At 43.2% G+C, this 24,144-nt stretch overlaps 1 protein-coding gene across 1 annotated transcript in view; it reads right to left on the bottom strand.

The window, feature by feature from the left end:
• LOC115154921 (transcription elongation factor SPT6) overlaps positions 1-24,144 on the bottom strand; it is a 75,488-nt gene that overhangs the window by 40,465 nt on the left and 10,879 nt on the right. The window contains exons 12-31 of the mRNA XM_029701637.1: positions 21,941-22,092; positions 21,592-21,699; positions 19,827-19,956; positions 19,558-19,708; positions 13,593-13,747; positions 13,190-13,385; positions 12,694-12,836; positions 12,427-12,544; positions 12,024-12,100; positions 11,742-11,877; positions 11,407-11,544; positions 10,980-11,147; positions 10,618-10,745; positions 9,874-10,081; positions 5,153-5,300; positions 3,448-3,590; positions 3,001-3,141; positions 2,593-2,788; positions 1,871-2,016; positions 1,639-1,731 (exon numbers count right to left, since the gene is read on the bottom strand). Coding sequence (XP_029557497.1) covers positions 1,639-1,731; positions 1,871-2,016; positions 2,593-2,788; positions 3,001-3,141; positions 3,448-3,590; positions 5,153-5,300; positions 9,874-10,081; positions 10,618-10,745; positions 10,980-11,147; positions 11,407-11,544; positions 11,742-11,877; positions 12,024-12,100; positions 12,427-12,544; positions 12,694-12,836; positions 13,190-13,385; positions 13,593-13,747; positions 19,558-19,708; positions 19,827-19,956; positions 21,592-21,699; positions 21,941-22,092 — 2,875 coding nt within the window. The remainder of the gene's footprint in view (positions 1-1,638; positions 1,732-1,870; positions 2,017-2,592; positions 2,789-3,000; positions 3,142-3,447; positions 3,591-5,152; positions 5,301-9,873; positions 10,082-10,617; positions 10,746-10,979; positions 11,148-11,406; positions 11,545-11,741; positions 11,878-12,023; positions 12,101-12,426; positions 12,545-12,693; positions 12,837-13,189; positions 13,386-13,592; positions 13,748-19,557; positions 19,709-19,826; positions 19,957-21,591; positions 21,700-21,940; positions 22,093-24,144) is intronic.

Here is a 24,144-nt window from a genome sequence, read left to right as displayed (position 1 = left end):
GTTGTGCAATTGATAGAAGAAAACTGAGGATGGATCAACAACATTGTAGTTACTCTACAATACTAACCTAATTGACAGAGTGAAAAGGAAGAAGCCTGTACAGAATAAAAGTAGTCCAAAACATGCATCCTGTTTGCGACAAGGCACTAAAGAAATACTGAAAAAATGTGGCAACGCAATTCACATTTTGTACTGACTACAAAGTGTTATGTTTGGGGAAAATCCACAGAGTACCACTCCATATTTTCAAGCATAGCGGTGGCTGCATCATGTTATGGATATGCTTGTAATCATTAAGTACTGGGGAGTTTCTCAGGATAAAAAATAAACGGAAAGGAGTTAAGCACAGGCAAGATCCGAGAGGAAAACCTGGTTCAGGTTTTTCATCCGGGAGATGAATTCACCTTTCAGCAGGACAATAACCTAAAACACAAGGCCAAATCTATACTGGTTACCAAGAAGACTGAATGTTCCTGAGTGGCCGATTACAGTTTTGAAAATCTATGGCAAAACCTGCAAATGGCTGTTTAGCAATGATCAACAACCAATTTGACAGAGCTGGAAAATGTTTGAAAATAATAAATGGGCAAATGTTGCACAATCCAGGTGTGGAAAGCTTTTAGAGACTTACCCAGACAGACTCGATGCCAAAAGTGCTTCTACAAAGTATTGACTTAGGGGTGTGGGTCTTCCAAATTTCAATAAATTTGCAACAACTTAAAAAAAAAAACGTGTTTTACTTTGTCATTATGGAGTATTGTGTGTAGATCAGTGAGATTTTGTTTTATTTAATCCGTTTGGAATTCAGGCTGTAACACAACAACATGTGGAATAAGTCAAAGGGTATGAATACTTTCTGAAGGTACTGTATCTCATCGTGCCAAGCGGGGAGAGGCTGCCCATTGTCACAGTTCCAAGACTAGTTTCTTTCCGGCTAATTTCTAAGTTACATGATTGTATAACTAACAAAGGAGTTTTAAAGTGCAGTATATATGAAGTTTGGCACCAGCTGGGGGCACATGCGCACTAGGCTAATTCAGGAGACAGATTGTAGTTTTTATGCCCTGATATCAGAAGCTGGCAGCGAAAAGTTTTATTAAACAATTCAGAAACTGAAATGAATAAATCAGATGACTTATATTTGAGGGGAACAAACTGATATACAATCCCGAAATCAGCTGTAACTGTCAATAGTAAAACAAAGTTTAAAACGATATCTGTGTAAACCCTGAATACAGAAAATGCATGGTGAATTCACTTCCTTACCCCTATATTGCCTGGTTGCTAAACTTTTTAAATGTTTGCCTAATTACTATTTACATGACAAAAAGCAATGTATAGTGTAGTAGAGAATCATCTTACTATAATCCAATGTGAAATATATTTTAAATAACTAGAAATATCGTATTTTCAGCAGTTTTGAAGCTGATGTACAAAACCTAAAGTAAAAAGACGCCCAAAAAAAAAGTATGGACAGGAAGCATAGAAATACCGCACATAGAAAGGATCTTCCGCTTATCTAACTTGCTTTCAATGACAGACCTATAACTCACTTTTCTATGTGAATTTGGTCAGATCTCTTTAAGCGTGTGAATAATGCACGCACGTACACACTTTGCGCGTGTGCCACTGAGGTACCTCTGTGTAGATCCAGAGTGTGTGTCCCAGGCTGAAGGCGTTCTCCTTGCCCTCCTCTCTCACATCCACATGCTGGTAGATACCATCAGCCACCTACAACAAGAATTAGCATCCCAAAACAATCAATCAACCAACCAACCTGTTGGTCCATGAATGAACATTACATATATTACAAGCCTCTGTCAATACACTCATTGAAAGCACTCCTCCCTTTCCCCCTCTCCCTCCATACCTTCCATGTGACAGTGAGGTGGTTTTCTCCCTTGCTGCTGGGCCTGATTACAACATCTCCCTGGTCCATGGACTCCATCATCTTCTCAGCCTGCTTGAAGTTGATGTTGTGAAACGATGGATGGGCGATGACACGCTTTATATAGGCTAGGGAGAGAAGGGAGCAGGAAAGAGGGTGGATAGAGGGAGGAAAGACAGACAGAGGAAGGAGAGGAAAGTGAGAAAGGGAAGAGTAAGGTTAAGTTCAAATAAATGTTAAAAAAAAAGCATTTTCAGTTCTAAGCCGGCCCCGGTACAATAACTGGCTCTAAGGCTGTGACGGTTATGGAAACTTCAATGAAATAGCCCAAAAATAATAATATTTAGTTTTAGTTTTTTTAATGAACACTTTCTCCTCTTCTCCATTCCTGCATGTGCTGCAAGGAGGGGGTCATTGCCTAGGCAACCAAAGACTTGTTTGCTGCAAAACCTTGCTTGTTTCAGCAAGGCGCAAAAACGTTTAATGTCCATGTTACTGTAGAGTCCATGTTACACCAGAAACGGATGCCCGGCCGTCCCATCTTCAGTCAGCTGTTCTTTCCACAAAAAGTGTTTTATGTCATTTTCATGACAGTCTTCATCCATAACCGTCGATTACACTGTTATACGGTAATTGTGCCAGCCCTAACTGGCTCTGACAGTTTATTATCTGTATACTATTGTTTACTCGTCGCGTATACCTACTGGTTCTCTGTTGTTTCTTCTTGAGTTCCTCCTCTGCCTTAGTGTCTTCTGTCTCTGCGTCAAAGTCGTAGTAGGTGTCCTTAGGAAGCTTCCACTCGTTGTTCTTATCCATCAGGTCAGACGTACGACACGTCAGGTCCACGTTGAACTTCTCAATGTCAATCTTCATGATGCGACAGTGTACTGTCATACCCACCTGGGAGAGGGAGGAGGGGAGACGGGTGAACACTTGTACAGGAACTCAACTAACTCCTGGAAACAACTGTAGAAGATTTCCCTAACCCAAGTCCTAGAGAGCTACAAGACCTGTATGATTACTTGATTCAGATGTGTTAGTGCTGGACGGTGTGTGTGTGTGTGTGAGTGAGAAAGAGAGAGATAGCGTGTGAATGTGCAGCTGTGTCTCACCTTGACCCTCTCCTCAGGATGCTTGACCACCTTGTCACTGAGGAACTTGGTGGGGATGAAGCCCTGGACACCGTTGTCCATTCGAGACCTCACACCGATGGCCTGGCCCGGACACGATCCACTGTCAAAATGGTTCCACACCTAGCAGAGAGAGGGGAAGAGGAGACGGGAAGGGAGAGAGAAGGAGGAAGGGAGCGAGCGAGAGAAAAACAGATAGAGGAGAAAGAAAAGAAAAAGAGACAGAAAGCAATAGGAAGATGTGGGGAAGGGGCAGGGAGAGAGAGGAAGAAGAATAAGAACAGGAACAAACCAAAACATAGAACAGAAGTTTCCTCTAAAGTGTCCATATGTTTTATTTCCAAAACCACCATTTAAAGTCATCAATGGGTAATGAGGGAAATGAGCGAGAGGCTTAAGGTCAGAAGCCATGGGGTGAGGGTATCTCACCTCGCTGAGTTCAGGGAAGTTGTCCTGTTGACAGAAGGGGCACTGCCACAGCCCGGTAGAGTCGTTCCTGATGGCCTGGTCATAACTCTCCCCTTGTGGGCGCCGGTGAGCAATGCCTGTCACTACACTTGTGATCAGCTTACCTGGAGACGAACAGGGAGGGAAAGGAGAGACAAGGTCGTGAGTATGTGAGCAGTATTTGTGTTAGCTACATAGAATGTAAAGGCGTGTGTATGTAAACTCGGCAAAAAAAGAAACGTCCTCTCACTGTCAACTGCATTTATTTTCAGTGAACTTAACATGTGTAAATATTTGTATGAACATAAGATTCAACAACAGACATAAACTGAACAAGTTCCACAGACATGTGACTAACAGAAATGGAATAATGTGTCCCTAAACAAAGGGGGTTCAAAATCAAAAGTAACAGTCAGTATCTGGTGTGGCCACCAGCTGCATTAAGTACTGCAGTGCATCTCCTCCTCATGGACTGCACCAGATTTGCCAGTTCTTGCTGTGAGATGTTACCCCGCTCTTCCACCAAGGCACCTGCAAGTTCCCGGACATATCTCGTGGGGAATAGCCCTAGCCCTCACCCTCCGATCCAATAGGTCCCAGATGTGCTCAATGGGATTGAGATCTGGGCTCTTCGCTGGCCATGACAGAACACTGACATTCCTGTCTTGCAGGAAATCACACACAGATTGAGCAGTATAGCTGGAGGGTCATGTCAGGACGAGCCTGCAGGAAGGGTACCACATGAGGGAGGAGGATGTCTTGCCTGTAATGCACAGCGTTGAGATTGCCTGCAATGACAACAAGCTCAGTCTGATGATGCTGTGACACACTACCCCAGACCATGACGGACCCTCCACCTCCAAATCAATCCGGCTCCAGAGTACAGGCCTTGGTGTAACGCTCATTCTTTCAACAATAAACGCGAATCCGACCATCACCCCTGGTGAGACAAAACCGCGACTCGTCAGTAAAGAGCACTTTTGCCGGTCCTGTCTGGTCCAGCGACGGTGGGTTTGTGCCCATAGGCGACACTGTTGCCGGTGATGTCTGGTGAGGACCTGCTTTACAACAGGCCTTACAAGCCCTCAGTCCAGCCTCTCTCAGCCTATTGCGGACAGTCTGAGCACTGATGGAGAGATTGTACGTTCCTGATGTAACTCGGGCAGTTGTTGCCATCCTGTACCTGTCCCGCAGGTGCGATGTTCAGATGTACTGATCCTGTGCAGGTGTTGTTACACGTGGTCTGCCACTGCGAGGACGATCAGCTGTCCGTCCTGTCTCCCTGTAGCGCTGTTTTAGGCATCTCACAGTACAGACATTGCAATTTATTGCCCTGGCCACATCTGCAGTCCTCATGCCTCCTTGCAGCATGCCTAAGGCACGTTCACGCAGATGAGCAGGGACCCTGGGCATCTTTCTTTTGGTGTTTTTCAGAGTCAGTAGCAAGGCCTCTTTAGTGTCCTAAGATTTCGTAACTGTGACCTTAATTCCCTACCGTCTGTAAGCTGTTAGTATCTTAACGACCGATCCACTAGTGCATGTTCATAAATTGTTTATGGTTCAATGAACAAACATGGGAAACAGTGTTAAAACCCTTTACAATGAAGATCTGTGAAGTTACTTGGATTTTTACGAATTATCTGTGAAAGACAGGGTCCTTTTTTTGCTGAGTTTATGTGTGTGTTACCTATGTAGAAGGTCTCAGGTGTCTCCTTGGTGAGCAGGTTAAACACCTCCTCGGTGTTAGGAGCTCTGTAGGGAACTCTCAGGTCCTTATACCTGCAGCTCAACTCAGCACGGATATCATACAGCGTTATGCCCTTGTTACCGTAACCCTACAGGGAAAGGAAGAATAAAGGTTTATATAATTCGAACAGCGATATAGAGCTTGTTACCACAGAGGAGAATAACATATATCATTAGTGATGAGTGGAAAAATAAATACAGTTTACATATCAGGATATAATTGTTGTTGATATATCGCAATATTATTTTGGACAATATCACAATATTATTTTTGTGCTAGTCGGCTGTACCTGCACCAAACTCAATTTGTTTTCAGTACTTTTATTTCCATGACTGATCAAAACTTTTGTCATGGCTCTCTTGTCCCTCTGCAGCAGAAATATGGTGAGCAATATGTTTGGAACATCGAATCACAAAATCGCAGTATCGAATCGCAATACATAGGGTGTCCAATCAAAAACAAATATTTTGACCAATTGGTTAATTGTGTAGATAATCATCTAAGAAAACATCATGTCTCTATCATAATCTGCTTGAAAGAGTTAAGAGTTTTTACCCTTGTAGGATGTCCAGAATTAGGGTGACTAAATCAATGGAGGCCAGAGAAAAAAAGTGGTAGAAAAACATTCAAATTACATCGCGTCAGCTAGGCTGGATTCTGTGCAAAAATTAAGGCTTCTGGCTACCTGACAGGCTCACTTTCCCGTTGAACTCGTCATCTTTCTTCTCAAATCTGCAGGACATAAAAAAATATATAGAGGTAAGATGAATATCGATTGAGACATGACGTAGTATTTTCATATTTTAGGATACGCTTTTCATATTAATTCGAAATTACTGTTCTTTTTCAAAGACTTTACACAAAAACAAGTGTATCTCTATGAAATGTCAACAGTGCACTGAGTGTACCGCAAGCTTTTACATTTAATTCAGCTCGTGTCATGCTAATTTAGCTTTTTTGCGACACGCGGAAACAACTTTGAAGACAGCACAAAATGTAAAAGAAGCCGTTACAAGAAACCTGCATCGCTATGTCAACAGAGCTCTGTGCTTATTATCGGATTTATTAGGTTACGAAATCCGACTTTTTGGATATAATACTAATGATATGTTAGAGAGACCCCACTGAACAATTCAGAACATGAATAGTCATTTGTCTTGGTAAAATGTATTTTATAACATAAGGAAGTGAAATTATCACCACCAAAGCGTGTTTTCACCCCCTCTGGGCAGAGTGAATGGACACCCTACAATAAATATCGGCCATTAAATTACGTGATAATATTGTATCGTGAGGTCCCTGTCAATTCCCAGCCCATATATGCATCTCATACAGTGATATAGAGCTTATTACCATAACCCTACATAAGAGAATAACATACACTACCCTATTTATTTTGACAGTTATAGGTTCCCAAAAGACAACCTCAAAATGTCGTCGCTCACAGAAAAGGGAACTAACAAAGATACTCAGACAAAAAAAACAAACAAAGGCTTTCAAACGGGGTTCTGAAAGATACCCATATACACTTAAAGTTAGAAAAGCAACAGGGAGGGGGGTTTTAGAACCGACTAGATTGGACTCAGAAAAGACACTAAAGGAAATAAACACAGACTTAGGATAGGGTGTAAAACGGAGCAAAACAATATGGAGAAAAATAAACGAGACACAAAACTCAGGCTTCTTTTGGTTAACTAAAGTGGTGGAGCTGTAAATCGTACCTCGGCTAAGGTGAGGTGTAGCTTTTCCAACGTCTCCTTTCCAACTGATGCACTGGGCCAGCAGGTCTTAAAAACCAGCTTGGTCAGCACAGGTGAAACACATCCTGACTAATGAGGTGACTCCAATCAGTGTGCCACAACTAATCAACCTCGAAATGGATAGAGAAACCAAAACCCGTAACAACTCTCCCTTTAAGACAACAAATATACAGGGGGTTATGAAATTGACACCCTTGATAGATTAAAATACAGAGCTAAATTGTATGCTCCAAAAAATTGGGAAATTATATTTTATACTAATGCAATTGCTCAGAGAAAGTGATTTTGTTTAAGTATATTTGTTTTCTCAGAAAGGTTGGGGTCAACAATATTGACACCCCTAAAGATTCTTATTAATAAAGTAGTCCAAAGTTTTAGTATTTGGTCCCATATTCCTAGCACGCAAATGACTACATCAAAGTTGGTAAATAAGAATGGTAAATAATGTAGTGTGTCAGTTTGGTCTCACATTTATTATAAATACGAATATGGTTCTAAACACTTCTAAGGCAAGTCAGTTAAGAACAAATTCTTATTTACAATGACGACCTACCCCGGCCAAACTTGGACGACGCTGGACCAATTGTATGCCAACCTATGGGACTCCCAATCATGGCCGGATGTGATACAGCCTGGATTCGAACCGGGGACTGTAGTGATGCCTCTTGCACTGAGATGCAGTGCCTTAGACCACTGCGCCAGTCGGGAGCCCATTAATGTGGATGCTACCATGATTACGCATAATCCTGAATGAATCGTGAATAATGATGAGGGTCAAAGACCATACCCACAAGACATGCTAACCTTAATGCTAATTGATGTATTAGTATAAACCAATATCATTTCCAAATTTTGAGCATACAATATTGCTCAGGATTTGAATGATCTATTTTATGCAGTTATTATTGCGCATCTTTATCAAGGGTGTCAATTTCAGACCCCACAGTATACCCACGTACATGTTGGACAAAGTTTGCTCACAACCAAAATACATTTAAATGAGTCGCTCAGTTCGACAGCCCGTTTCTCTTTGATTTAACCAGTGTTTACTGTCTGTCAACACACCAATTTTTTTTTATAAAGTGCCTTCAGAAAGTATTCATACCGCTTGACGTATACCTACATTTTGTTGCGTTACAACCTGAATTCAAGATGGATTCTATACATATTTTTCCTCATCCATCTACACACAACATCCCATAATGACAAAGTGAAAACATGTTTTCAGAATTTCTTTACATTTGTTATTGAAAATGAAATACAGAAATATCTCATTTTTATAAGTATTCACACCTCTGAGTCAATACATGTTAGTCTTTCTGGATTTTCTAAGATCTAAGACCTTAGAATCTCTGGAAGTTTCTAAGATCTTTGCACTCCTGGATTGTGCAATATTTGCACATTATTCTTGAAAAAATTATTCAAACTATGTCATGTTTGTTTGATAGACAGCCATTTTCAAGACGATTTAAGTCAAAACTGTAACTAGGCCATTCAGAATGTCGTCTTGGTAAGTAACTTGAGTGTATATTTGGCCTTATGACTTATTGTCCTGCTGAAAGGTGAATTTGTTCATTTCTTTGCCACATTTGTAGCAGTATTACTTTAGTGACTTATCGCAAACAGGATGCATGTTTTGGAATATTTCTATTCTATACAGGCTTCCTTCATTTCACTATGTCATTTAGGTTAGTATTGTGGAGTAACTACAATGTTGTTCATCCATCCTCAGTTTTCTCCTACCTAGCCTTTGGCACATTATTTACCATTCATTTCTATTGGGCACAACCAAAACAAACTGCAAATGCATCCAACAAGTTTGTAGAGTCACAAGCTTGATGTAGTCACTTCGGGCTAGTAATATGGGACCAAATACTAAACTTGACAACTTATGTTTTTATTATTATTATTTTTTGTACTTTTTACCCCCTTTTCGCCCCAATTTCGTGACATCCAATTGTTAGTTACAGTCTTGTCCCATTGCTGCAACTCCCATACGGACTCGGGTGAGGCGAAGGTCGAGAGCCATGCGTCCTCCAAATACGCGACCCTGCCAAGTTGCACTGCTTCTTGACAAACTGCCCGCTTAACCTGGAAGCCAGCCGCACCAATGTGTCGGAGGAAACACCGTACAACTGGCGACCGAGTCAGCGTGCATGCGCCCGGCCTGCCACAGCAGTCACTAGAGCGCGATGGGACAAGGACATCTCGGCCGGCCAAACCTTCCCCTAACCCGAACGACCCTGGGCCAATTGTGTGTCGCCTCATGGGTTTCCCGGTCGCAGCCAGCTGCGACACAGCCCGGGATCGAACCCGGATCTGTAGTGACGCCTCAAGCACTGCGATGCAGTGCCTTAGACTGCACTTCCGACTACTTTAACATACGTGAATTAAAAAAATACTTATGACACCTTCAAAATGCGGGGGACTAGATAGATCAATCGCATTCATTTCTAAATGGTAGAACAGACATGCATGTATGCCCTCAAATAAAAAGTGACATTCTGTACTGTCGCCTCAAATAAAACATTTGATCACAAATCCAAAATGCCGGAGTATAGAGCCAAATTAAACGTTTCAACTTCACTGTCCAAGTAAATATGTAGGGGAGTGTATATCATACAGTGTGATGCCCTTGTTACCATAACCCTACAGGAGAGAACAGAGGTAAGATGGATAACAAGGTGAATATATCGTACATATAATGTTTGTAACCCTACAGGGGCAGGGGAGAGGACATGGCATGATGTTCTTATAAACGTAACCCAGCAAGGATTGGACAGGTGAAAGGTCATTGAAAAGGTTTATGTGGAGAGAATAAGGTTCTCAGGGGATTTAAGAACAACATATAAGACAGGAACACACACACACAACCCCCCCAACACACCCTCCTGTCCGTACCTGTCTCTCCAGCTCCTCAGCAAAGGCATCTAAATCCAGGTCTTTGAGTCGCTCCGGGTTTTCCAGGATTTCCTCTAGCGCACCGGCCGGGTTGGCATCCTCCGCGGACTCATCGTATTCCAGAGCGTCCACCGCCATCTTCCTGGCCCACTCATACGTCTCCGGGTGCACCCTGGACCCGTCCAGAACCTCGATGTATGAGTCCGTACTGCAGAAGGGGAAAGGGATTGAGTTAGAACCAACATTATACCAAGAGAATACAAAACAACTCAATTATTGGACATAAAAATTTAAAATACATATTTTTTGTAGGAATACGCAGTGGGGGAAGAACATTCTAGGCTGAAAAAAAACTCTCCAAATATAACTTTTTGCCCTTCACAGACAGACAGACAGAGACACAGAGAGAGAGAGAGAGAGAGAGAGAGACAGAAAGAGAGACACAGAGAGAGAGACAGAGAGAGACAGAGACACAGAGACAGAGAGAGACACAGAGACAGAGAGAGACACAGAGACAGAGAGAGACACAGAGACAGAGAGAGACACAGAGACAGAGAGAGACACAGAGACAGAGAGAGACACAGAGACAGAGAGAGACACAGAGACAGAGCGACAGAGAGAGAGCGACAGAGAGAGCGACAGAGAGAGCGACAGAGAGAGAGCGACAGAGAGAGAGCGACAGAGAGAGACAGAGAGAGACACAGAGAGACACAGAGAGAGAGACAGAGAGAGAGAGAGACGTACCTGTCTCCAAGCGAGGCGGTGTCTATCTTGATGAAGCCGGCACAGTTGATGAAGACCTTGGGGCCCATGTGACACATGGTGACCAGCTGAGTCCTGTTCTCCAAACGAGTGTTGTTCTGTTTTAGGATCTGGGGAGAGACATCGCTGTTATACTAATACTGTAAAAATGTCTAATGTTGATAATTTACATAGGACAAAGGACTACATACACATTAGCATGACACAGGACTCACTTCGGAGAGGGCGAGACACAATACAGACCGTGTACAGACATGGAGCAAGTAGATATACCGAACACGGCTGACTCAAAACCTGCAGGCAGGCAGACACAGAGAGCGACAGACAAAGAGACAAAGACAGACCTTGAGCAGGTGCGATCCCTTCCTTTGCCCGAGGCCACAGACGAACTGGACCAGGCTCTGTGTGTAGGGGTGAGATATGGCCCTGTTGACATCCACCCCCACCTCGTTGACCCGGTTAATAAACTCACAGTACAGAGCATTCAGCAGGTCCTCCTTTACTACATGCTCCTGAGAGGGTAGAGAGGGGAGACGGTGGGGAGAGAGGAGAAAGAAAGGGTACCATAAAATCAACATAAAGCGAAGGCCACTCAGTACTGATGACCTTTGACAATTTTCAAGCAGATCTAGGATTAGGTCCCCCGTGCCCATATAATCTTATTCATTATGATCTAAATTAAACAACATAGAAGGTTGCTATATCAGCACTTCCACTCCGAGGCTTTATGAATATGGGTCCTGAGGACAAATCACACACTCAGTGTCTCACCTGAAGAGGGTGTAGTTTGAGGCAGAGGATGTCTTCGTCTGTGCTGCAGACCTGCGCGTACTCCACCATGGGATCCTGGATCTTCCTGGCTACGGACACGGCCTGGCGCAGCAGCGGAGGGTAGTCCCTGAAGTCAGTCTGGAGCGAGAGAGAATAGGGAGGGAGGGAGGGAGGGAGGGAGGAGTCATGAGTATGGTTAGATATGGGTCATCAGATGTGTGCGTATACGTAGCTATGCATTCATGCTGTGTCAAAGCAGACTTGTTGATTTCTTGCAGTTCATGTGGACTGTGTGTGTGTGTGTGTGCGCGCGCGCATATACGAAGTGTGTGTACCTGAGACTTCGTGCTGTTCATGTAAAGCACGGCCAGTTCGTTGTCCACCAGCTCCACTCCCACAGCAGGTAGAGAAGACTCCTGCTCCAACTCACTCACTGTCCTCTTAATGTCCTCCATTATCATGTGGGCATCTCTACACACACACACGCACCAAACACGCACGCCAAAAAAAGCCTTTCACCGTAAGTATCCAAAAATAAACCAACTCTTAAGCGCTCTCTGCACATACAGAGAAATGTTTTACTTCTCAAATGTGGTCAGTAGCTGGAGAAGGCTCACCTATTCTCCCCGGCAACAGCCACCACGTGAGGTTTCTTACTGATCAGGAACTTCTTTAGGTTCACAATGTCCTGGAGCTGAGGAGACAAAACACTAGAATAATACGCTCCGTGACAATAATCATATGAATGAAAGTATGAAATAAAAGACTGAATAGAACAAAATAAAACGAGACAAAATCTAAGGGTTAACAGGTTGGTGACAACAGCTGAATAAACAAACCCAAAGTGTGGACTGCAATATCTCCTGGAATACATGATGCTTCCAAAGTGAGAAAACTGTGTATTTCGTTACTTTTGGTGAACTATCTTTTGATACAGCTACACTGACGAAGTGATGTTTCCTATGAATGCATGGCTAAATGATAAGATGGCATGAGAGGTGGACAGAGGAGAGGAGGTACCTTTTTGTCCCTCTCGTCCTCCCTCCATGCATTCCTCCTCTTCAGGAAGTAAGGCAGACGGAGGAAGTCCACCACCTCTCCCTCTCCGTTGATCAGAGAACAGAACACTGGCGTGTCTCTACGGTAACAGAATTACAACTTTCAGTTATTATTAATACATATGGTATACAATAAGTTGGAGGACACCACAAACAAACAAAACATGCCCACACACACCGCCTTCCCTTTTAAGCAAACACACACACACACACACACACACACACACACCTGCTGTCTGCAAAGGCCACTCCCAGGACTCTGATGCCCTTTCCTTGACTCTCATCCATCAGATCATTATCCTCCTCCTCCGCCTGCTGGTCTGGTCTGTAGGGAGCCACCTTCAGCCAGTTATACAGCCTCCTGCAACACGACTGGTCGGACACACAATATCACAGTGTATACAAACCTACACTACACCGCTACACCTTCAGCCAGTTATACAGCCTCCTGCAACACGACTAGGGTCAAAGGTGAACTGGAAGAGGAATAATACACCACTGTGATCAAAATGTACACTAAAGCTTGAAATGGATGTTTATTCACAACATGTGCTGGAACATCGGCTCTTCTAAATTGAAATTCACAATATCATGAAAACTCAACAACAAAAAAAATCTCCAATGATCAAGTTAAACCAACTCTTGAGGTATTCAACAGTATATGGAATACATGATACTGAGTCCTGGATGTAGCTAGGTGTGCTGTAACACTATCAAGTATATACCTTGATGATGTTGTCCTTGGCCTCTGCGATGAGTTTGTTCTTGAGTTCCTTGGCCATCTGAGGGTAGAGGAACTGTGTGAGGGAGCGTTCGATGGCCAGGGTCCTCTGTCTGTTCCACTCCTGCACCTGGTGGCTGAACTCATCTCTGTAATAGAATTGCTTGATCTCATCAAAGTACGTCTGGTCACCTGCAAACCTGGGGGGGAGACAGGAAGGGAGGGAGAGAAAAAAAAAAGATTATGAAATAACAGAGCAGAAGCCTTTAGCTTTGTTATGAACAAACCAGCGGAACAGACAAAATAAATATTTTGCACAATTGACCATTCCAGGAGACAAGGGTTAACTCAAAGGTCGTCTTCCCCATACCCTTTAACCCCTATGAGGTCGATGTCCTTCGCCTTACCCTTTGACTCCTAGGAGGTCGATGCAGATGTCAATGGTGAGAAGGCCCTCCTCCTCAGCCTGGCACATCTTTAAAAACTGTTCTCCGTTCAGCTCCTTCACTGGCTTGTTTTTCAGGTACTTGAAGGAGTAGCCAAAATGGGCCTCATCCATATCCTAATAACAAACCAGAGGTCAATTAACATGGCATGGTACAAAATAGATAATGGCTTAACCCTTTATACTGATGGGAATTAACCTAGATGGATAGGGCTACATTTAAATGTTTCTTAAAGAAGAAATATGAAAAGCATATGTATAACCATTAGGGATGTAACGATTCACCAATACGCATCGGTCCGGAAATTAGGCTTCTCCAAGCTCTGATGCTGCTGCTGTTCATTAGTAGCCTACCAAACTTGCTAACTGCCTGGTACTCAGCACTCTATTGTCCCTCTAATCACTCTGACATCAATGCGAATGTATTCAAAAATCTAATCTAACACTTCATGAGAGCCCATGAGCTCATGTTGCGCAACATTTCTAAAGGCTATGCAATTGTGGGAGAAAACAGAGTGATGGCCTCTACTAAATAGAGGAGGATATCATCAGCTTTCTATAGGCTAGGTGTACTATATTTATTTCTCAACTTTCCTAATATTAAGCATATTTACAACAGGAGTATAGCCTAGCTGGCTGCCATTAAAATAAACCACGGGGAAAAGCGTCCTCAATTTGCTATTTAACATGTATTTTTCCCCGCTGCCCCTACTTCGATACAGGTGCGTGATAATGGTCCATTTTAAATCAAAACAAAATGTCACATATTATTTAGTATATGTAAAGACAAGATTCAATCAAGAATAATCTGATGGGTGACAATATTAGTCTATCACTTGTGAATTATATATTAAGACTTGTGAATGATGCCCAGCATAAGAAACAATTATGTGAAGCCGTCTACGCATACAGTTTGATGTATACGTTCGATAAATCCAACGTATGCACCACACAGAACGCACTACAACTGCAACGCTGCAAGGCAAACGCAGCGTTCCTTTGGAAATGAATGTACTTCTGGTGTACCAAAATGCTATGACACTGTCGGTGTGATCTAGGCTTTACCCACCTGGACAAAAGGAATGTATGTGTGAGGATGCTGTTCATCAATACCATAGTGCCCTATACGCTCATTGCAAAGCTCACAACTCCTCCCTATGGAACTGGGTCCTGGACTTCCTGACGGGCCGCTCCCAGGTGGTCAAGGTAGGCAACATTACCTCCTCGACACTGATTCTCAACACGGGGGCCCACAAGGTTGCGTCCTCAGCCCCCTCCTGTATTCCCTGTATACCCACGACTGCATGGCCTTACACAGTTCCAACTATCATCAAGTTGGTTGATGACATGACAGTAGTAAGCCTGATTACCAAAAACAATGAGACAGCCTACAGGGAGGAGGTAGGCCCTCTGGTGGTGTGGTGCCAGGTAAACTCTCCCTCAACGTGAGCAAAACAAAGGAGCCGATTGTGGACTTCAGGAGGAACCAGGCTGGACACACCTCATCCTCATCAATGGGGGCCGCCGTGGAAACGATCATTTACTTCCAAATCGTACACATCTCAGTGAAGCTGAAATGGTCTAACTACACAAACACCGTAGTGAAGAAGGCACAACAGCGAATCTACAAATTTCTTCAGCATCCTGAGGTTGGCCTGTCCCGAGGGCCCTCACAGTGTTCTACAGGAGCACCATCGAGAGCATACTTTCGGCCTGCATCACAGCCTGGTACGGCAACTCCACCGCCGCAGACCGCAAGGCTCTTCAGAGCGTGATACGTGCAGCCGAACGCACCATGCCCTACAGGACCCCTACCCTACAACACCAGGTGTCGCAGGAAGGCCAAGAAGATCATCAGCCAGCCAAGCCATGCCCTGTCCTCCCTGCTTCAATGACAGAGACAGTACAAGGGCATCATGACAAAAACTGATAGACTGGCCAATGGTTTCTACCCTCAGACCATCAGGCTGCTGAATATCCACCACTAGTCAGCTACCTGCTCCCCCTGCTACTGTCCCTATGGACATTCCTCCCCCTCTGCTACTCCCACTATGGACATTTAGTTATTATGTTTATGGTTCCATTTTTTTTATTACAATTGTAATTATTTTACTTCACTTAGTCCTGCAAGCCACTGCACCCTGCAATCACACCTGAAACCCTGTACATGTGACTATTAAACACTGTATCTGAAGGCCAAATATACACTGGAGTTGCCAGTAAATGTTCCCGAGTGGCCGAGTTACAGTTTTGACTTAAATCTACGGCAAGACCTAAAATGTTTGTCAAGCAATGATCAATAACCAATTTGACAGAGCTTGAACAATTTTGAAAATAATAAAAATGGGCAAATGTTGCACAATCCAGGTATGGAAAGCTTTTAGAGATTTACCCGGAATGTCCATCTACAAAGTATTGAGTGAGGGGTGTGAATACTTATGTTAATGAGATATTTCTGCATTTAATTTTCGAGAAATGTGAAAACATTTACAAAAACATTTCCACTGTCATTATGGGGTATTGTGCGTAGATGGGTGAGAAAAAAAATCTTTAATCTATTTTGAATTCAGGCTGTAACAATAAAATGTGGAATAAGTCAAGGGGTGTGAATACTTTCTGAAGGCGCTGTACAGTATTTTACATTTACTGTGCTTTTCGCCGCATTTGTTGATAGCGAAATCTGAAAACACTCTGGATACATTGATTAGAATATTAATAGAAAAGTTGGGGTAGGTGCAACGAAAGAGAAAATTGCAAGGGTTTGAGTGAGAGGTCTAACTGGTGTCTCCACGTGGCCACACACCCCTCAGTTCAAGTTATTCCAATGCACTTTTATGACTTCAATTAAGGTGCTTTTTTGAGCTCTCCTAGCTGTGTCGTTGAACAACGAGAGAAAGCACACTTGTAGTTGTTACGAACACAGCCCTGCATCCCCACCATCACACAATTACTGTTTTTGTTTACGCAATCCAAAAAACAATCAATTTTAAATCACAACCTGGGTCAGGTGGGCATCATTTGAAAGCTTGTTCTATTGCCAACATGACTAGCCAAGTTACAAAAAAAATACCATCTTCAAGTGTTAGGCTTTTACCAGGAAATTCAGAGAAGCAGATCGTAAATTGGGTGCGCATAGAATGGAGTCATGAGTGCATTGAGATACATGTTCTGTGGCAAATTATATTCACAATACGACAAACATAGGCTCATTCTGTTCCGAACAACTCAGGGTATAACGCAATGTAGCTGTACGTCAAACATAGTGATTATAAACGTTGACAGTGTCCGAATGCCCACACTTGGGTTCTAAACAGTAGGCCGCTTGAGTATGCGGAAAAAAAATCAGTTTAAATAAAGTATGCGACATTTTGTAAATCAAGTATACTTTAAATGACCGGATGTCACTTTCATTTCAGCTTTGACAATAACTGAACAATTAGATATGGGGATGCGCTTCCGAAAAAGAAAAAAAAAAACAGGAAACAATGCAATCACGCAATCTCAGTACGCAAAAATATAATGTTTAATAGCGTGTGAAATAGTGTAACAGTGTAGGTTCCGTCCCTCTCTTCGCCCCAACCCGGGCTCGAACCAGGGACCCTTGCACACATCAACAACTGACACCCCACGAAGCATCGTTACCCATCGCGCCACAAAAGCCGCGGCCCTTGCAACGCAAGGGGAAACCCTACTTCAAGTCTCAGAGCAAGTGACGTCACTGATTGAAACGCTATTAGCGCGCACCACCGCTAACTAACTAGCCATTTCACATCGGTTACAATAGCATTCTAAATCGAGTATGGTTTAAATGCCAGGATGTTACTCATTTCAGCTCTTCGCCTAGTAGAATTTGATGCACACTTTTCCACAATGCATTGGAAGATGTGGGCTGCGAGTGATAGGCCCTAGTTCTCTTCAAGTAGACAAACAAAACTAGGCTACTTAATTGGGAAGATGTCTGAAGCTTCTGCGCTGGTGTTCAAATGTAGGCAAGTAGTTTTTGTTCCCCATAAAATGACCACGAGTACTGCATTGTCAGCTACATCATTGAAAACAGAAGTATTTTTATATTTTTGTTTTCTGACTTAAGTGTTTCTTATTCTCTTGGCCTTCGTCAGAGCTTTTATACTGAACAAAAATAAACGCAACATTTAAAGTGTTGGTCGCATGTTTCATGAGCTGAAATAAAAGATCAAAGTTTCCATATGCACGAAAACCTTATTTCTCTCAAATTGTGTGCAAATTTGTTTACATCCCTGTTAGTGAGCATTTCTCCTTTGACAAGATAATCCATCCACCTGACAGGTGTGGGATATCAAGAAGCTGATTAACATCATGACACAGGTGCACCTTGTGTTGGGGACAATAAAAGGTCACTTTAAAAATGTGCAGTTTTGTCACAGAACACAAAGGAGCATGAAATTGGCATGCTGACTGCAGGAATGTCCACCAGAGCTGCTACCAGAGCATTGAATGTTTTTATCTACCATAAGCTGCCTCCCAACGTCGTTTTAGAGAATTTAGCTGTACTTCCAATCGGCCTCACAATCGCAGACCATGTTTAACCACACCGGCCCAGGACCTCCACATCCGGCTTCTTCACCTGTGGGATCGTCTGAGACCAGCCACCCAGACAGCTGATTAAATATTTCTGTCTGTATTAAAGTCCATTTGTGGGGAAAAACTCAGTCTGATTGGCTGGGCCTGGTTCCCAAGTGGGTGGGCCTATGCCCTCCCAGGCCGACCCATGGCTTTGCCCCTGCCCAGTCATGTGAAACTGTAATATGAACTGTAACTCAGTAAAATAGTTGAAATTTTAATCATGTCGTGTTTAGATTTTTGTTCAGTACAAATACTAAATCATCTTTTGAGTTCTGAATGTGTCACCACCGGGGACATGGGATGTGGCTACAATATTGATGTCATTTTAGATCAGGCCTTTTGATTTGAACATCTGGATTGTTTTAGTTTTGTAGGCTAGACTACCTACTTAATTTATGGATGAAGCCTAAGCAGTCTCATTCCCAATGATCAGTGCTTTAGCGTATTATGTTGCTGTCCAGCGGTTTTGAATTTGCGATTCACTTCTATAAACTTTGATTAGCTAACACAACGTGCCATTGGAACACAGGAGAGATGGTTGCTGATGAGCCTCTGTACACCCATGTAGATATTCCATTAAAAATCGTCCGTTTCCAGCTACAATAGTCATTTACAACATTAACAATGTCTACACTGTATTTCTGATCAATTTGATGTTATTTTAATGGACAAAAAATGCGCTTTCCTTTCAAAAACAAGTGACCCCAAACTTTTGAAATGGCAGTGTATATATATTTGTTACTGCTCGATTAAAACGATCTCGGCCAACCAACAGCCTAGCGACCAAACAATCGACCAGTTTACTATTTTATTTTTTATTTATTTAACTAGGCAAGTCAGTTAAGGACAAATTCTTATTTTCAATGACGGCCTAGGAACAGTGGGTTAACTGCCTTGTTCAGGGGCAGAACGACAGATGTGTACCATGTCAGCTTAGGGATTCGATCTTGCAACCTTTCGGTTACGTGTCCAACGCTCTAACCACTAGGCTACCCTGCTCTAACCACTAGGCTACCCTGCTCTAACCACTAGGCTACCCTGCTCTAACCACTAGGCTACCCTGCTCTAACCACTAGGCTACCCTGCCACCCACTAATTGGGGTCAGCCCTAGTTTTATTGTCTGCACGTTTGCTGTCGTCTAGAGACAGGTCTCACTCATACTTTGGTATATTTTGGCACAGCATTGTAGCACGTTTGTATCTTGTCAGTTTGTTAAACTATAGTAAAGCAGAGTGGTGATACATAGGGAAGATATCATGGCATTTAGTCCAAATATCCTAAAGAACTCTACATTAGTGTTAGTGCATTGTCTTGGTTCCCGTACCTTCTTTCCTTTCTTGGTGGGATTGATGTTGATCTTGGCTCTCTCCTGGAAGGTCTGTCTGAGGACGTGTCTGACCAGAGGCTCCCTGGAAATCTGCATGGCCACCATGTAACGAGTCCCCTCCAACACCGCCTCAGGACTGTTAAACTGGCTACAGAGAGAGAGCAAAAAGAGGTAGAGGGGGTCAGTGTGTGCGTTATCTGCAGACAGTCTTTGGCAAGCTCTACAGAGTTACTTGTTATTACCTGCTGTGTGTGTGGTGTAGTTACCTGCAGACGTAGTCTTTGGCCAGCTCTAAAGGCTCGGCAGGGAACTGCTCTGTCTCGTGGCGCTGGTAGCTGTCTCTCAGATTCTCCCCAAACTGCTCTGGAGTCAGACCAAACTTCTTAGCCAGGCCGTCTGAGACAGAGAGAAGGGAAGGAAGACAGGATCTTCAATCTTTATACATGTCTCAGTGCACTCATATTTTAACTAGGGCTGTCAAATGATTAAAATAGTCACGATTAATCGCATTAAATTCTGTGGTTAATCTCAAAAGTTTATTTGCTCAAATTTGGTGCTAAATATAAAAAAATCCACCTGAAAAAAAAAGCTGTGTATTGAGTTATAGGCATGTAGGGACTGAAACACAACAAATACTCTGTATCAGAATGTTTTTAATGGCATATTCACCATAAACAAGCAATACAAAAGTCCTGTAACTTCCTAATAATGCTCCCAGTAGGCCTACTCCCTCATAAATGTTCATGAAGTTCCCACACACACACTTAAAGCGTCAGCCATTCCAAATGATTGTTCTCCCAGTTACCGATTGGAGGGTTGGCTATAAGAAAAAAAAATCACTGGCTCTATGGATACAAAGAACAAATAGCATAAACCTGTCCAACAATGTCATGAATTCCACTGAACATAAACTTGTGACCATACACTTCAGTCGTCCTCCCATTTCTTTTCACTGACTAAGTTGCTAAGAGAAACAAGCCCATTGACATTTTCAGATGAAAAAGCTGCTCTCTTCTTCTGTACGATACGGCCAAAGAGTGAAAACAACCTCTCACAAGGTACTGATGTGGCAGGCGTTGCCAGGAGCCTTCGTGCAACGCAGGCCAGCCTGGTGTGTGCCCACACTCCACACATTTCTCAAAGGACTCCTCCTCTTCATCAGACACAGACTCAGAAGGACTGAACAAGAGGGCAGCTTTCTTCTTTGGTGGCTCTGACTCTGTTGCTTTATCAGGTTGATGTGCAGGCCTCTCTTCCTTCAGCAAGTTGCTGACCAAAGCACACACCTCACTCACTAGACCCTCTCAGGTCTAGGAAGGCACTTCAGGTGCTTAAACCTTGGGTCGGGTGCTGTGGCGATCTTCAACCACGCGAGGTTGTGCTTTCCTTGCGTTTCTCCAGGTCTGTGAACGTCATCAGAGCTCTCGATCACCCAAAGGAGATGACACAAAGCATGCAACACCATTGAGCAGGAAATGTACAGAAAATGGTCTCTCTCACACTCACTAACAGAGTGATAAAGAAGATTACTTGCATGGCCCCAGTACTGCCCCCAGATTCTACAGTTTCTCCAGGTCAGCTGTGGTTGGCATGGTGATGTTCGTTTTCTGTAGGGACAGAGCATCTCTCAGTGGTTGTTGTTTCGGTGGGCTGTTATTGAAACGGCCATTTGGCTAGGGCATTGTCGAACCCGCTGTTGTTTAAGGACACTGTGAAGGACCTTTGAAGACTGCGCGGTGCAGGGCATGTGTTCAAAAGGCATTCAAAATGTAACGCATTAACTTTGACAGACCTAATTTTAAAACATCAGTCTCTGCTGAATACAAAAAGGACAGATTGCCAGAAGTAATGTCTTGAGGCAGAGCAGGGTACTGCATGTGCGCATACCTGGTTTACATACCTGGTTTACATACCTGGTTTACATTTCACATGTCAAGGCCCTTGCATCCACCACACGCACAACGAAGTCAAGCATATGTCCATTAAGTAGGGATAAAGACACCATATTAGAGATCAGCAGAGGTGACTTACCGAGCCCTGCGCTCCGACAGATGCTGTACATGTCTCTACGAGATGCCAGCTTCAGGTCTGGCCCCTTCTGCTCTTCCTCCTCCTCCACCTCCACCTCTTCCTCCTCCCCTGAATGGACAGGGAAGAAACATGATGTCACACAGTGTGGAGGGTGATAAACATTTAAAAAAAGACAAAGCATGGTTGTTCAAAAGGTGCCGTTATTTTACTTTACATGCAACAATGCCACCCTCATTGCAGCTGTTTCGATCTCCTTATCAAATCATTTCTGGGTAACAATGTAGTTATTTACTATAACAGCTTTCAGTAAAAAATGTAATAATAAGCACAAGAAATTACGTTTTCCTACCGTCCTCGTTAACCTCCTTGATCTTCCTCAGCTTCTTCTTCTTATTGGCGGCCTTGGCTGTGTTTTGCATCTTGGGGATGTCTCTGCCGTAGTACAGCAGGAAGTGGCTGTACACATCACTCAGCTCATCTATGGACTGGACGTCTTTCAGTCTACAGGAGGGGAGAAGAGGTGAGGAAAGGAGAAATGAGGAGGGGAGAGGGAAACAGTTACACTAGCTGGACTTTACTAAATTGGTCCTTTCTTTTATGAAGACATGGGGATATGAGACTTCTGAACCTTGACAATCATGTAATGGGAAATCTTGGTCCAGCTTCCTGGACACAAACTAGGTGTATGGGAAACTGCCCTAGTGGTGGAGGTTTCAGTTAGGAGGCAGACAAATGGACCCAGTGCAGTGCCCAGGGGTGGCTTTTATTAGTGGAGAAGAGGTACCAAAACTGTTGTATACTATGTACAGCAATGTACAAACAAAATAAACATGACGATGGCCAGAACAGGAAACAAACTTGGGGTAAACTGAAAATAAATCAAATAAAGGTTAAACTCAATACACAACAGGCCTTAATAATAACTGCCCGCAACCCGGCCAAGAAAGGAATGACATGGATTAAATTAAATTCTATCAGGGCTCACCTCGGACTGTATCAACAATTAACAGGTTGAAATACAGGCATTAAATGCACCATAAGATATAACTCAACTAACTAGCTTTAGGTAACAATTAGCCCATGAAAAAAAGCCTATAATAGATTGGGGTAACATAAAAGCTTCATACTGCAGACCTGGCTTGCCAAAACTCCCGACGCAGCAGAGGTAACATTTTATCTCATCAATAACGGGGATTAATAGGGAGGTTTGTAACATATACTCCTGTAGAAATAGTGATCTCAAAACCATTACAATGTGCACTTTGTAAGGTAAATTAAACGCACAAAAATACATGCATGGAAAGCGTAAATAACAGGATTTGCCCGCGTGCTAACATACACCTTCCTCGCTTTACAGGCTACATCGCAGCACCGAAGGACATGGGATTATACACACAACATATTCAATACATTATTCTGTATTTTCATAAACTGTTTCAATATCTGGTTATTAATATGTCAAGTCAGAATACCAGGCACAGAATTTTGGGGGGGATTCTCTAGGCTTTGTGTGTCTGGGAAACTGGCCCCTAGTGCATTACAACACTGGAGCACACAATCTTGTTTTTAAAAAAAAGCACTGATTCCTGAACTTCTATTTCTACAATATGCCTTATCGGTCCTTTTACACCTGTCGCTTCAAGTTTACACAATGTGCAGGACAGAGCTTGTCAATCATCAACTATATCAGTGTGACCTGTTGACACAGGTCACACTGACCCCCCCTCATACCACAGTGTTCTCCTATGGCCCTGTGTTAAGACGAATTCTGGTCAAAGGTAGTACTCTATACAAGGCAGGGGTAGGCAACTAGATCCAGCCGCGGGTCGGCGTGAATGGTCGGGGGTCCGGAAAAACATTATCATAATTTGTACATTGCAAAGTGACCACATCTAAGCTCAAAAATAGATTTTATTTGAAAATAACAATAATATCATACCTTGATTACATTGAGAATAGAGCCCGACTGATTTATCGGTTGGCTGATATTATCGGACGATATTGGCCTTTTCGGATGTATTTGTATCAGCGTTTAATCCACCCAAAAAACAGGGGGGAAAAAAGCTGTTCTTCATGGGGGGGCATTTCATTATTTGTGCTGAAGATGGCGCTCTTTCCATTAGCCTATCTTGCCTTGGCATGCTACAGCAAGATTGGACACAATCACCCAAAGCAACTACACCAGTTAGAGAGGAGAGTGAAATACTGTGAACTGTTACTGCCTCTACGGTGAGTGCCAGCTCAATAAAGTGCCAAAAATGCGCACTGGACCTATACTGTTACGTGGTAGGGTTGTCGTGACAAACAATGGATGCTATGCTCAAATGTGAAGCAAGTGCCACGCTAAGAACGATCAACTCTGTGGTAACGTTAACGTTACAGCCCTTTAGAGAAGCCTGCGAAATCTGGTGTTAAATTTGCTCTTTGCAAAGGGAATTCCTCAAGCGGTCATTCCAATGTTTTCAGAGACACAAAAAATAACATAGCAGGTTCCAAAGCAGATTTTGATGTATGGGTTGTTACTTGTCAGGGACTGGTCCAAATTCACATTTC

The sequence above is a fragment of the Salmo trutta genome, chromosome 19 (genome assembly GCF_901001165.1).
Source record: "Salmo trutta chromosome 19, fSalTru1.1, whole genome shotgun sequence".
Classification (NCBI taxonomy): domain Eukaryota; kingdom Metazoa; phylum Chordata; class Actinopteri; order Salmoniformes; family Salmonidae; genus Salmo; species Salmo trutta.
The sequence above is the reverse complement of the archived record's forward strand: the minus strand, read 5'-3'. Positions and strand labels throughout refer to the sequence as shown.